Here is a 13,460-nt window from a genome sequence, read left to right as displayed (position 1 = left end):
CTGTAGACATGCTCAACAAAACAGCATTCAATATGCCCTACGAAACTAAACTCGACCCGTCGGACTCTTAATTAAGCTCTAATTGTTGCACAATCAATTAATATATACTTTCACACTTATCTCAAAAGTAACTAACACAAGAATAAATCCAATGAATGCATTAGGTTTACACAGAAAACTGACCTCACCAAACCTACTCAAGAGCCAACTATATAAATTCCAACCCTTTTTCGGTTTTTTTGGCCTTTTTTTCTGTTTCGGGTCTTTGTCTGTCTGTTGTTCCAAAAGAAAGAAAAACAAAGCAAACAAAAACCACCAGAAAAGCTCACCAGCAAGAACTGTTAGACAATTTTCTTGTAGCCATGCTGATGGAAATCTGTATTTCAAGGCCTTCTCGGTCATGAAGTTACTAAGGCGGAGGAGCTAACATTTAGAACCAGAGTAATACGAGCACTCATCGGCCGGTTTTTGCACGCTTCATTCCGCTTGAATTGAAAGGAGATACACTACCACTTGGTCCAGGACTTTCTTCTCTGAAATTTGAGTTTAGCAGAGCCAACTCACGCAACTGCTGCCTCTTAATAAAATCTTGTGATTCATCCTGCAAGTGAAAGGTTTATATCGAGAAAGAAAGAAATGAAGAGATCAAGTCAAAATTAGGGAAAGGTGTTTTCTAGTTAAAATACAAAGTTAGAATCGTCAGTGTTAGCATCTATGAACAAGTTCCTGTGTAGGGAAAGAGAGGTCCCAGCTTGGTTCAGCTACTTTTCGAATCTGCCAATCAAGCAGGAATAGACTCCCATGCAATACAAGTAGGTGTTCAAACGTTATCATATATCCCTCTCTAGATACAAGTACATTTGCATCGAAGAAAAAGTTTCGGAACAAAAATGCGAGGATTAGCCATACTTGATGTTTTACATAAATATCCAACAAGAAAACCAAAAGATTGGAGATAATTACCACAGGTTTGAGCAATTCTTCTATGATTTCTTGCGCCTGTCTCAGCCTTAAGTCAACCACATTGGCAGGTAAATCGGCTTCAATTAAGATGTGGAGTGGTTCGTTCAGGTGCTCATAGCCTGGCCTTCCCCTGAGCTTCTCCTCCTTGATATCGAAATATGAAACGATTAAGGTTGTAAACCAGAACAAAAATGTTCAAAGAAATTTTTTTATGAATGATGGAAAATGTTCTATATTCCAAAGTCAGAAATGATTGACGGCAATTCAATAGTATTAGACTAGAAAAGAATGAACAAGTGTGTTGTACCTTGTCTGGGTCCTTAATAGATCCTTTTCCCCTAATGTATACACGACAACCTGTCGTAGCTTCAACCCGTTTCAGAGAATTACCTCTCGGTCCAAGAAGCCGCCCAACAAAATTGAACTGGCATCCATTGTGCAACAAAACGTTCAGTTATTTATTACATGGCAACCAATCAAACCGACTTCAAATGCTAGCAGCATGCTAAAGACTTACATTGGGGTAAGTATCTACAGGGATTTCCAAACGTAAAATCCTCTTCACAGTGTATGAACTAGGGCTCGCAGGTGCACCTTGCCAGTCCATTGTCATCCCATGGGGTCCACCTAATCTCTGTTATACAGTAAAGGGTCTAGCCATCTCAGATGTATAACATTTGTAATACAAATGAAAAGAAAAGATAGGGACAGATGACTCGAGCAGAATCACACAGGCAAAAGCATACAGGAGATAAACATATAGGCAAGCATGTCAACACAGTTTATCTTGACCATAGTGCCGGTCATAAAGTCCACATTCCAAGACAACCATGCTTGATTTCTTTATCTTTCTCACCTTACAGCACTTTTGTGTTGTGTGCTTCAAACTCAATTGTTAGATTGTGTTATGTGCTTCAAACTCGATTGTTAGACATGCATGCTTCTTAGTTCTTAGAATCTGTGTTTGTTTATGAATTAATTTTAGGTGAAAGGGATATTATACGAGTTCAAATGTTTATCCAAACAAGAAAACTCTGCAATTCCAACATTTTCAGTTCGGATTCATGCTAACAACGGCATTCTGAAATTTTGTATGTGACTAAAACCCAATTTCACATTGAAGTTGGGGGCCAACTCGGCTCATGATGCAAAACCGAATCAATACAAGGTATCAAAAATCAGGTGGGTCCCCATGGAATGTTTTAAAATGTGATGTTCAAACCTGTCCAAGATTCTTGAAATTTACCCACAAACTACAGAGAACACCGTATAAGTTGAGGACCAAACTCCCAAAGACACAATTATATGAAGACATGAAAGACATTATCGCATAAGAGGTGGGTCGTTACGTGCTGAATGAAGCATGGAGGACAGGGGTATAAAATCACAACAACTGGAGGGAGGAAAGGGTATAAAATCACAGCCATAAAAATAAATAATCACCTCTTGAGGAAGTCCATTCCAGCCACCCATTCCTGTCCCAGTAACATTTGATATAAGATTTGAAGAAGCCATTGGACTAGGGCTTCTATGTCGCATTCTGTCAAAGTCACCAAAACCTTGGTTGGACATCATTCCAGAAACCCGTAAAATCTCTGCACATAAAGAAGAATGTAATATGAGAAACTGGCTACACAATTGGAAAGGTCAATACTAGAGAAGAGAGGACATTCCAAGGTCGAGAGGTATGAAATTGAAAAGAACTGAGCTTTATCCATAAGAAACAGAAAAAGCACAACCTAGACCTGGTCTTTTCAATGTAACACAACCACGCCTTGAACGGGGGTTAGTCAGTAGAAGAAGTTCAATGAGCTACATTTTGAGTGAGCAAAGACGCCAATCAAGGTCAATTACTCAAATGTAGAGTAGACATTATCACCGCTCCAGATTGGATATTTACTCATGAAGCAAGGTTAATCTACCCCCAGCTGACTCTAATTCTAGAAAAAATATTCCTGGTGCTTTCATCGTCTGTATATCTCAGAATATATTTACCTATAAATTCCACTTTCATAAATTCTTTACTAGTCATCAACATACACCGGTTTTGGCAGTTCAAACAAACAGAAGTACACAGCCTTCAATGCACTCAAATCACAATTGGAACTAAGCAATGCCTAAAGACCTTTACATGGGGTCTTCACATCGTTATCATATGCTTGCTTGATGCAAAAACATTCACAAGTCCAGCATACAGATGCACAATAGTAGAGTGGTTAGTAGTACTCTATACGACTGTCATCAAATGTTATGAACCATTGAAAATGACAAAATTATACGCAACCTTTCATATCTAATTTTGACAAGAACTTTAACTTCCCCATTGGAAAGCCACTAACAACACATAAGCTCAAAACTACGCGTTAGAATGTGAAAACACCAGGTCTGCAGACTCAGTTCCACGAAGAAATAAAAAATGAATGCAGGATCAGTTCAAAAACAGCCATTTTCGATTGACAAAACAAGCAGCCAAAGGGATCATCCAGTAAAAAGCAATCAGACCGATCTGTCTACTAAAGCAAGCACATTTCACAAACCCAATACGGCCCATAAAAATCTAGATCCAAAACACAAAGATTTTGAAGCAAAACCTTGATTCAAAAGGCGGCTGCATATCGGAAGAACTTGCATGAACGGTCCAAGCTTTTGATGCTCTGCCAACAAATCCGACAAGTACTGACTGCAAAAACACACACAGATAAAAAAAAAGGGCAAAACTTCATCAAAACTTGAACTAACATACAAAAATCAGTTGGTTCAGTGCCAAGACTGTAACTTTTCTTCTGGGCAGTTGATTTCTTGAAGATTTAGAGAGGTGGGTTGTTCAAAGAACAAACCTGTCAACATCTGGGGCGCTTCTAATCTGAGGAGAAGCAGCTCTGGCAGGTGAGAAGTTGGGATTATACAAGCCTGACATGGCTTTTTTCCCCCAGAGAAATTGGATAAATGGCAAAAGGGTTTTAGATGGTGGTGGCGTTGCAGAAGAAAAAGGAGAGACAAAGAGCCATTAATTAAGGAAGGGTTTGCAATAGCAGAAAACAAAAAGGGAAATTATATAAATAAATAAAAGGATGGAAAATAAAAAGAAAAGGGTCAAGGACAGCTCTCTCTCTCTCTCTCTCTCTCTCTCTCTCTCTCTCTCTCTCTGTGAATTTTGCAGAAAGGAAAGGGGAAAATATTTTAATTATTTGCTATGCAGAAAAAGGAAATTAAATAAAATAAAATGGAAAAAGATGAAGAGTTTTGGAGGAGTGAGAAACTGGTGAGTGAGTGCAAATTTTTTTTTTTTTAATTTTAAAAAGGATCTATTTTTGGTTTGGTTTTTAAGGTGGCAGATTCACAGGAGACTTTTCATCTCACAGTGACCCATGAACTCAGAAAGAAGGTCTAGAGAGAGAAAGACAGAGACTGACGAGAGAGAGAGTGAGAGATGGATGTTTTACTGCCAGTTGAATGTTACGTGGAAAATCCATGTTTTATATGCACTGTGGGAGAGAATTTCAAATCCGCCGAAAACACTATCGGCTACATTAATTATAGTAATGTAATTAGTTTAAATTATTTTTAATTTTTAGATTATTAAATTATTATATTTACTGTATTGGAATGTATTAATGACAGATTGAAAATTTACTCCTCGCAAGAACTCAAACCAAAAAAAATGTACCGAGGAAAAAGTCCATTGGAAACGGGGGGGACACGCGTCGGCCATGCAGATAATCAAGCTGTGTAGAACTTCAACGGAGAGGTCCCAGGTAAGCAAATAGCCTCGATGGCCAATGGCAAACGACAATGATGTTGCCAACGCAAGCTTAGCTGGTTAAACTATGTCGTTTTGGTTATGCCCTTTTTTGGATTTCTACACTTTTCCCATGTTTTGTGGGAGTGTTTTGACTGCTTTTACTACTTCCTACCTTGTTTCGAAAGTTTCTTGTTCCGTCTACTTGGAACACTTGTTACGTAATTTGGTTTAGTTATTAGGAACAAATTTTAGGTTCTATTTTACACGATTTATATTTTGAGTTCGACTCTTAATGCTGGTGAATCGAATAAAGATGGTTAGTAGAAGTTGGATTGTTTATGTGAGTCTTCGCGGCCCACAAATTGATGAACTTCCATGACAAAGCCATTAGCTGATTTGTTTTTCAAAAAAGTAATACGGATAGAAAATATGATTTATATCTCCCTTGTAGTAATATTTTAAATAGAGCGCAAAACACAAGTCATACCGTAAAATACAAGCACATCCCAAACAATAAGACATGTGCACATTGCGTAAGCGACTAATTATGTCAAAAGACTTTTTCAAGTTTAGTAATACTCTTAATTAATATAATTAATGATTAATTATTATTGAGATGTAACTATCTTAACATAAACCCTAATTGGTCAATTTGTATGGGTACACACACTCGAAACTTGTAGAACCAAACTTGTCACTTGAACAGCCACACATAAAATTGGGAAGATGAGAAGAAAACGGGATCCGACACACGGAAAGTACAATCCGGCCCACTGGACCAATCAAGCGCTTTCTAGTTGGGCCCACGAATGAGGCCCGCTGAATACAAGTTACAGAGTTGAAAAAAAAAAAAAAAAAAAAAAAAAAAAAGATAAAAACGAAAAAGATAAAATAGAAAGAAAATAAGCAAGAAGGCTAGCCATACCCAACTAAACTAGCAATTTTACACAAACCACCTAACTTCAAAATGTGTTGCAATTTGGCACCTATATCCACATCCATTCATATTTTCATCAAATAATGTACACTTTCTTGAATGCTATTTCTCTAATGTCGCTTGACTAGAGTTCAGATTTGATGAGTATTAGAGAAGTTGAAAGAAAGTGACAAGTCTCTTTAAAGACGAAAAACGTCACACAAACACTTATTTTGTCAACAATAATGTGTATGTTTGTTAGAATATTTGAATCTACCATTCTCTTTCGACACCTAATTTCATGAGTACAAATTCAACACTATATTTACTAGAATATTCGACCACATCTATAAAATTTCCCACATATAAATCACAGAACACTAGTGAAAACGAAAAAAACTCTCATAAAATTTGGGTACCAAATGGTCGCATAAATTTGGTTACGATAAAGTTTTAATGGTTAACGGTAAAACAAAAACTTATTCAGGTGGGAATTTCACAAAACTGAAAATTTGCAGTGCCGTTTGTGCAATTTTGACAGAAAAATAAAAAGAGTCTCCTTCTCCCGTCTCTCGCACATCGTCTATCGTCTCTGTTACAGACCGTGGAGGTAAAGCTGCGAAGAGAGAGAGAGAGCAAGAGAAGAAGAACAACAGCTGAAAGCGGAGGAACGATGTCACTGGTATGGATGGAAGCGCTACTTCCTCTCGGAATCATAGCCGGAATGCTATGCGTCATGGGAAATGCTCAGTATTATATCCACAAAGCGGCCCATGGCCGGGTTCGTTCCTTCTCTCAGATCCAATTCCATCTCTCTCTCTCTCTCTAGAAATTGTTTGAGTTTTCTGAGATTCTGATTTCGAAAGTTGAAATTTTTGATGAGATTGTGATTTGGGAAATTTGAAAATTGTGATGTTTTGGACAGCCTAAGCACATTGGGAACGACATGTGGGACGTCGCGATGGAGAGAAGGGACAAGAAGCTCGTCGAGCAGGCGTTTGCCCATATCCAGAATTAGATTGCCTCTTCCGGTACTCATCTTTTTTTCGATTTTCGGTTTCGATTTGGGATCATTTTTCCTTCAATTTTTATTCTTTTGATTTAGGGTTTTTGCTTGATGATTTGGTTTATCATGTTTCATTGCTGTCATTGCTATAAGTGAGGTTAAAAGTTAAATCCAGGTAGTACTTTGTGAAGTTAAATTATGTTTCTTTCTAGCTGAATGCTAATCTACAAATTAAGCTGACGTATCTGCATAGATGGTTTTAGGAAATCTGGTATTAGGAATAATGGTGCATAAATTATGTTTTGACCAACGAGGTTTCGAAAAACCTTTGATGCGTGGGATGGTGTTTCGGGATTGAGAAGTTGAGTCACTATATACATGATCCTAGGAAGTTGGGTTGACTCAAAGGAATTTGACATTAGATGATGCAACTTATATTTGCTGTTTTGAATTACAATGGGTTGTAAAAAGTGCGGGATCGTACCTTGTCAACAAGTTTGCATGATACATAACAATGTGAAGTTAGATATACCTAGGTGATACAGATGGTGCATTTGCTTTATAGCACTTGATTTGGTTTGATCTTGGGCCTTGTTAGAACTTAGCACCCCAGTTTCAATACCATGTCAAGAGGGTCTGCCTTGGCTCGGACAAATAACTCGCATTTTGGTGGTTGTCCAAGCCAAGTCAGTCCACTCCAAGACAGATCTTGCAACAAACACGGCCAGAATGTTTAGATGGGGAATATGGGGAAACTTGATAAGTAAATTTCTGACTTTATGTCATATAGGTCTGCTACTTCTTGCAAAGATTAGCCTTATTTTTTCTCTCCTGCTCCTGCATAGGACCATGAGTCTTTGATTTTGGTTTCTGGTGCAGTATAGCCTTTGATGATAGCTTGGGATTTGAGTTGATTGATATATTTTTTTCAATTCCGGTGGATTTAAAAAAGTAATGCAATCGGGAAATTTCATCGAGGGTTGCTTTTTCAGGCTTTTGTATGCATCCTAGTTGATGTGAGAGCTGCAAGAACCATGAGATAATTCTGTTTCGTGAAGTTTCATACGTTTGTATACTCCTAAAATACAAGTCAGACAGTAGCAGATCTTGTGTGAATAGTTCTGGTACTGCGCTAATTTATTGTTACAAGCTCGTGTATGGTCTTTAGAGGAACAAGCTTGTGATTTCGTAGTGAAAAAGCCCAGCTCTTAAAGAAAAGAAGAGACATTTTAATTCAATGAGATCCTGTCATGTTAACTCAAGTGCCTCCATTTCTGTGTGTATGTATGTTTTCCAATGTTTTGATTATGAAGCTCATGATATTATGGTCCAAACTGCAGGAACCTTTGTGACTGGCGAAGCAATAAAGTCGTCGTCCCATTCAGAAGGAGCCGAGAGCAACCCTAATCATCAACCTTTTCATTGTATGTGAATTTTCATAAGCTGTCATAATGATGATGGGAACATTTACATACTCCATTGATTTTATTTGTAATGTTAACCTTCGGATATGAGTTTGTTCGATTGAGCTTGGTATGATTCGGGTATGTGTTTACTGTCTTTACCGTCTAGGGATGGGCAACGGTTATGGTAAGCGGGTAACCGCGGTTATTTACCCATAACCGTTTATGTTCATACTCTCATAACTGGTTATCCGTTGGGTAATTGCATAAACGGTTACACCCATACCCATAACCGTTTATAAACAGTTAACCATACCCATAATTGTGTACTCATTTAACCATAACCGTTTACCCATTTAACCATAACCATTTACCCGTTTATCCGTTTTTTTACCTATTTACCCCTTTTTTCACCCCATATGCATGATTTTTTTTAAACAACTTGAAAATTACAAAAGAAAATTTTGTTATAATTTTCGTTTTCTGACAATTAAACACCGTTATAGGTACATTTTAGCATGCATTTCCCTATTTTAATCATTTAAGTCCTCATACAATTCCAATAATTGAAATAATAGTTTACGAACGATATTTTTCTGCTACACCTAAGCAAGTCTTTAATTATAATCCATATGATTACAAAGTAAAACTTCTAAAAACAAAAAGTAGTCATTATCTTGAATATTAGATGATTCAAGGCTTCAAAATATTCCGAAACTAAACACTTTCGAACACTAATGCTTTAGCATGTTCAATTACAAAGTCTCATCGATTCATTGTCATCAAAAGAGGCCTACAAAAGAAATTTATAAATTGAATTAGTATCCTATTTAGGAACACCGACACAATTAGCATGAATCCAACAGAGGTAAGTGATCATATAAGGTTTGCATTGTATTATCTGAAGAAAAAAAAAAAACCAAAACAAACAAAAGCGATCCTTAGTCCTTCTCCTCTCTAATATATATATATTAAATGGATAAATGGATACCCGTTATAACCATCTATTTGAATTTCACGAATAAAGGTTATGCCCATAACCGTTTGTTCATCTAAACGGTTATCCATAACCGTAATCGTGAACTTTAGATGGGAGTTAACCGTAATTACCCAAACCCATGGGTATTTTGCCCATCCCTATTACTGTCTCACAGTTATTTCTGGAACCGTAGTTCATTACTTCATTTGGTTCAGTGTCACCGAAAAGCTTGGCAGGTGATAAATTAACTGTAATAAGTAGTGAATATATCTGAAAAATAAACGTCGAGTCTTATGGTTGAAGTTGCAGGAAGTGGTACAACAGATTGAATGAGCACCATTTTTGCCAGCGACTTTGTCATCCACACCAATTATTTGCGGTAGGTGTGACCATATCTAATTCATAAACTTCATGTAGGATGTAGAGGAAGAGTTGAATAAGTGGGCGAAAAAGGAGTTTTGACGTGTTTACTTATCTAGAATAGGCTTGAACTATTTCGATTCTTGATTACACATGTTTTTAACGCATATGGAATATAGTCCGTAGTATATAATACGAAAAATTATAAATTAGATTGTTTGGAGTGAATACTCGTTCATTATCTTTCTTTTGTATCCTAACATTCTCGAAACATGAATATCCCAATTCCAAATTCGTTCGGGATTTTCTTATTTATGAATTGATGATGCTCATAATCGCTTTTATTAAAAGTACTTTCACTAGAAGCTTGTCAATTTTGTTTATAAAGGATTCATGGGCTTCCTGAAAGGTACTTGAGAGTGCTTTTAGAACAAGCGTTTGACAAGGTGCTTCTTTTAAAAACCTCCTATATAATCGATAAGCACTTACAACTTTCATTTACTAGGTGTGTAATCAAAATATGAAACAAATGCTAAATACAGTGATGGTAATGCTCATCATCCCATCGATTATCGTTAGATGAGTTTGACTGAATTTATTTTCTACAAAAATCTCGAAATTTAAACTAATCTAATAGTAATTAATAAGATGATAAGTATCAACACCACTTCTTACTACCACTTTAGAGCGGTGAGCAAAATGCACTTGTCCCTCGTATTTTATGAATTATAAAATAAGGAGGTGGAAGAAAATGATTGGTGCACATTCAATTCCTTGACACTTACACTTAGACCCACTCTTGCGTTTGAGCTGGGCTGTTGGGTGCCACATTATTCTTTGTTTATCAGTTATTATTGTGTTTTATTAATACCCGCATTTAAAACAAAAAGAGGAGCCAACGAATACAGAATCCCAATTAATACAGAAAACTAAGGACCTGAAATTCATATATATAAAAAATAAAGTAATATATAATATTAATTAATTAATTGTAATATACAATATCTTCTCTAGAAAAATTAAATATAATTGAAATATGGTAGGTGGAGGAGGGCAAAGACAAAACTACAGCTGACAGCACTTGGAACAAAGAAAATAGAAAGCAAGGATTCCTCTGCCATTTGCAATCTCATATTATAAATTGATTTAATCAAAAGTAACAACTCACAGCTAAACAGTTTCCTACACCTCCGGTACACTACCGTGACATCCCAAACCAACGTGCATTGTCGTTTGAAAGCAAGAAAACACATAGCATGACGTTATTCATTTGAGATGCAACGGTGGTGTACCAGAGCGTAGGTAGCAACATCCAAAAAATTGCTTAGATATAAAAAATAGTGTCACTTTTGCTCCCAAGTCAAATCAAAATCCAGAGGTCATAAACTAGTTACCCAAAACTTGGATGACAGAATCATATTCTTACAAGTTAAAAGGAAACAACTAAATGAGATTGCAAATGAAACTTATGATTTCTTCTCAATGAAACAACTAAATTCATCACATACAGGAATCACTTTTCGGCTAAATTCACAGTTCCACACCAACAATGAATCATAGTAAAACTATCAGTGAATGACAACAGATTTACATAAAAAATCCTAGATTACCCACAGTGACACAAAGAATCTACCAAAGAAGAAGCGAAGCGTAGCGCGTAGATGAAGGAGGCGCCACCATAAAAAGGTGTGACTGGACGAATTTCTGAATACACGAATTGAACTTTGAATGTTGAATGGTGGTAGGAAAGAACTGGAAGCTTGTACAAAATGGTGGTGGGAGGAATCAAGGAACATATTCAGTCTCGATGGTCGGTTGTGTTCGCGTAAATGTTGCTGCGGGTGCCCTTGCATCTCCAACTGAGGTCATTTGCAAGGCTTCTCCTACATCTGCTGCCCTCTCCATCCGTTGCAAATTCTTCCCTTCCCTGTACTTTTTCCCCCATAGTACTAAGAACGACAACAATGCCAACAATGCTAAACCACCCAGCACAGACCCAACAATTATCCACACTTTCGAATTACTCTTCTTCTTTCGTCTACCACTAGGCACTGGGGTCACGTTTGGACTTTCACCAGCAGGGGTGGGACTTGGAGAGACTGGTGCTGGAGAAGGAGCAATGGACTTAACCGCTATGGAGAAGTGCCCTTGTTGAACTGCTGAACACATATTGCCTGATTCCACATTGCTGAAATTGACTGAACCATTCAAATCGAACAAAACACACTTTGCCACTGTCCCAGCAGGAGTCGGTTTCACATCCTGGAATTTGATCATTATTGGATCACCAGATGCACTGATATTCAATTCTGGCAGATTTTTCGCTGCTAGGTTGCCAGCATCATAAGCAAGAAGACCGATCAATGGAGCTAAGTAAGAGTAACCCTGTAACGGGTAATACACCATTGACCAATTGCCCAGGTTCTGGTACACCAAAACAAGCCTCTCCACATACGGTTTCTCAGTGACACCCTTAGGGATCTCAAACTCTTTGTACATGTTAACACCTCTTCTGTACAAGCTACCACTCCTCAGCCTCATAGCTGCAATCTGAATTCCAGTCAAATTCAAGGGAACACTGCCATTATATATAACACCTGTCTTTGGATGAACAAAAGCCCTGTAAGCATAGTCTTGAAGAAGCGCATCAAGACTGCGTGCTGAGCCTCCTGAGGATTGTGCAGAAACATCAGGCAGCCAGGAGAAACATATCACAATGAACAGCATCGCGAGACTTCGAAGAAGAAGCCCCATCGATGCTTCGAAATCTTGAAACTCAGCACAATGCCACTCAAAATCAACTTGGTCGAAACGCAATACCCAGATGACAATATGCACCCAGAAGACTTCCTATTTATAACACTTCGGATCCAAAGAATAGTAACTGAAAATGTGCAATAAATTCTTCAAGCTTCAAAACCTCTGGTTTTCGACTCGTAAATCTCCAATTAATAGAAGCAAAGGATACTTGGTAAAGGGAAAGAATGATTTGGGCTCAGAGAAGATAATGTGTTTTCTATAAAGTGACTTTGAAGGTTTCAACCGTTGCAATTCTTCAGATTTTGCTTTTCCCTTTGGAATCCTTGTAAAAGAAGCTCCCTCAGAGACTCAAAGGGCTTGACTTTCGAATCTTTTCAGCTCAAAAGAAATTAAAACCCAGATTCTTCGCCATAAACCCATTTAACGCGAAGGAAATAAATCGAAATTAAAAGCAACCCAAGTATCTTTTTCTCCCCTTTCTTCTCCAAACGGCCAAATTTGAGCAGCGAGATTATCACACTAACAAAATTCATAACAAAAAAAGGAGAAAGAAAACAGTAGATTCAATACCAAGATCAAGAACCCAGGTGGAGATTTTAACAAGGGCAGCTAAATACCTGATCTTTACGGCGGTTTGCGGCAGAGCTTTTCTGGGTTTCAGCGCAAAGCCCTAAATCTTGACGTATTTTCGTCGGTTTGCGGCGGAGCTTTCTGGGTTTCTTGACAGCCGAGTGGAAGAAAAGCATGCACCTCAAAAACCCACGAGGAAATACAAATCCCTCACAAGAATTCGCAACCAGAAAACGCGTGATAACCCGACGCTCTTCAAGAATCTCGCCATTGAATTCTCTAGCTAACAAAGATCACAGCAGTAAATGGGCTTCCCAACAACCCCGAGATACAAATAGGCGGCGAAAGGATCAGAGCTTTAATGGGTCCCGATACCGACCTGCATTTTTGACCAAATCCGACGGACCAACGCAGAGAAAGATTCAGCTGCGGTTTCACGGCTGCGGAATCCGATTCGGGGATCGGAGAGAAGAAGGAAGGAAACTGAATCCCGGGTAATCAGTAGATTTTGTTTCTTGAGCGGAAAAATTGGGATTAATGGTTGTGGAAGATAAGCTACGGCACCATTTATTTGGGGATTAAAATCCCAAAAATATAGAAGAAAATCAAATGGGGAAGAAATATATGAGATAAGCTGCTTGAGATTGCAGATGGCCAGCCAGGAGATGTGTACTGGTTGGGAGTGAAGCGGAACAAAAAGACAGAAAGAATGAGTGTGAGAAATTGATTAAATAAATAAACATAAAAACAAGAAATTGATA

General features: G+C 37.8%; 3 protein-coding genes across 4 annotated transcripts; 1 reads left to right on the top strand and 2 right to left on the bottom strand.

Annotated features, from left to right (window-relative positions):
• Positions 1 to 82: 82 nt before the first annotated feature.
• On the bottom strand, positions 83 to 4,414 carry LOC137745171 (KH domain-containing protein At3g08620). 2 transcript variants are annotated; one of them, XM_068485075.2, is made up of 7 exons: positions 3,801 to 4,414; positions 3,555 to 3,643; positions 2,407 to 2,558; positions 1,481 to 1,597; positions 1,271 to 1,387; positions 964 to 1,107; positions 83 to 601 (listed from the first exon to the last, which is right to left on the bottom strand). In XM_068485075.2, exons 1-7 carry the CDS (start codon positions 3,878 to 3,880, stop codon positions 455 to 457), a joined length of 846 nt encoding a protein of 281 aa, XP_068341176.2. In that variant the 5' UTR covers positions 3,881 to 4,414; the 3' UTR covers positions 83 to 454. The 2 variants fall into 2 exon arrangements, with proteins under 2 accessions (XP_068341176.2, XP_088538044.1); XM_088681918.1 differs by having other exon boundaries at positions 3,740 to 4,099.
• A 1,751-nt stretch (positions 4,415 to 6,165) lies between these two features.
• LOC137745327 (NADH dehydrogenase [ubiquinone] 1 alpha subcomplex subunit 1) lies at positions 6,166 to 8,166 on the top strand. Its single transcript, XM_068485271.2, has 3 exons — positions 6,166 to 6,402; positions 6,547 to 6,652; positions 7,968 to 8,166. The coding sequence occupies exons 1-2, from the start codon at positions 6,295 to 6,297 to the stop codon at positions 6,637 to 6,639; spliced, it is 201 nt and encodes a 66-aa protein (XP_068341372.1). The 5' UTR covers positions 6,166 to 6,294; the 3' UTR covers positions 6,640 to 6,652; positions 7,968 to 8,166.
• A 2,651-nt stretch (positions 8,167 to 10,817) lies between these two features.
• Positions 10,818 to 13,416, bottom strand: LOC137745694 (uncharacterized). Its single transcript, XM_068485692.2, has 2 exons — positions 12,747 to 13,416; positions 10,818 to 12,648 (listed from the first exon to the last, which is right to left on the bottom strand). The coding sequence occupies exon 2, from the start codon at positions 12,121 to 12,123 to the stop codon at positions 11,155 to 11,157; it is 969 nt and encodes a 322-aa protein (XP_068341793.2). The 5' UTR covers positions 12,124 to 12,648; positions 12,747 to 13,416; the 3' UTR covers positions 10,818 to 11,154.
• Between the last annotated feature and the right edge of the window lie 44 nt (positions 13,417 to 13,460).

Source organism: Pyrus communis, chromosome 12 (genome assembly GCF_041283825.1).
Source record: "Pyrus communis isolate YQ-2024b chromosome 12, ASM4128382v1, whole genome shotgun sequence".
In the NCBI taxonomy this organism is placed as follows: domain Eukaryota; kingdom Viridiplantae; phylum Streptophyta; class Magnoliopsida; order Rosales; family Rosaceae; genus Pyrus; species Pyrus communis.
This window is presented reverse-complemented; position numbering and strand designations above follow the sequence as displayed.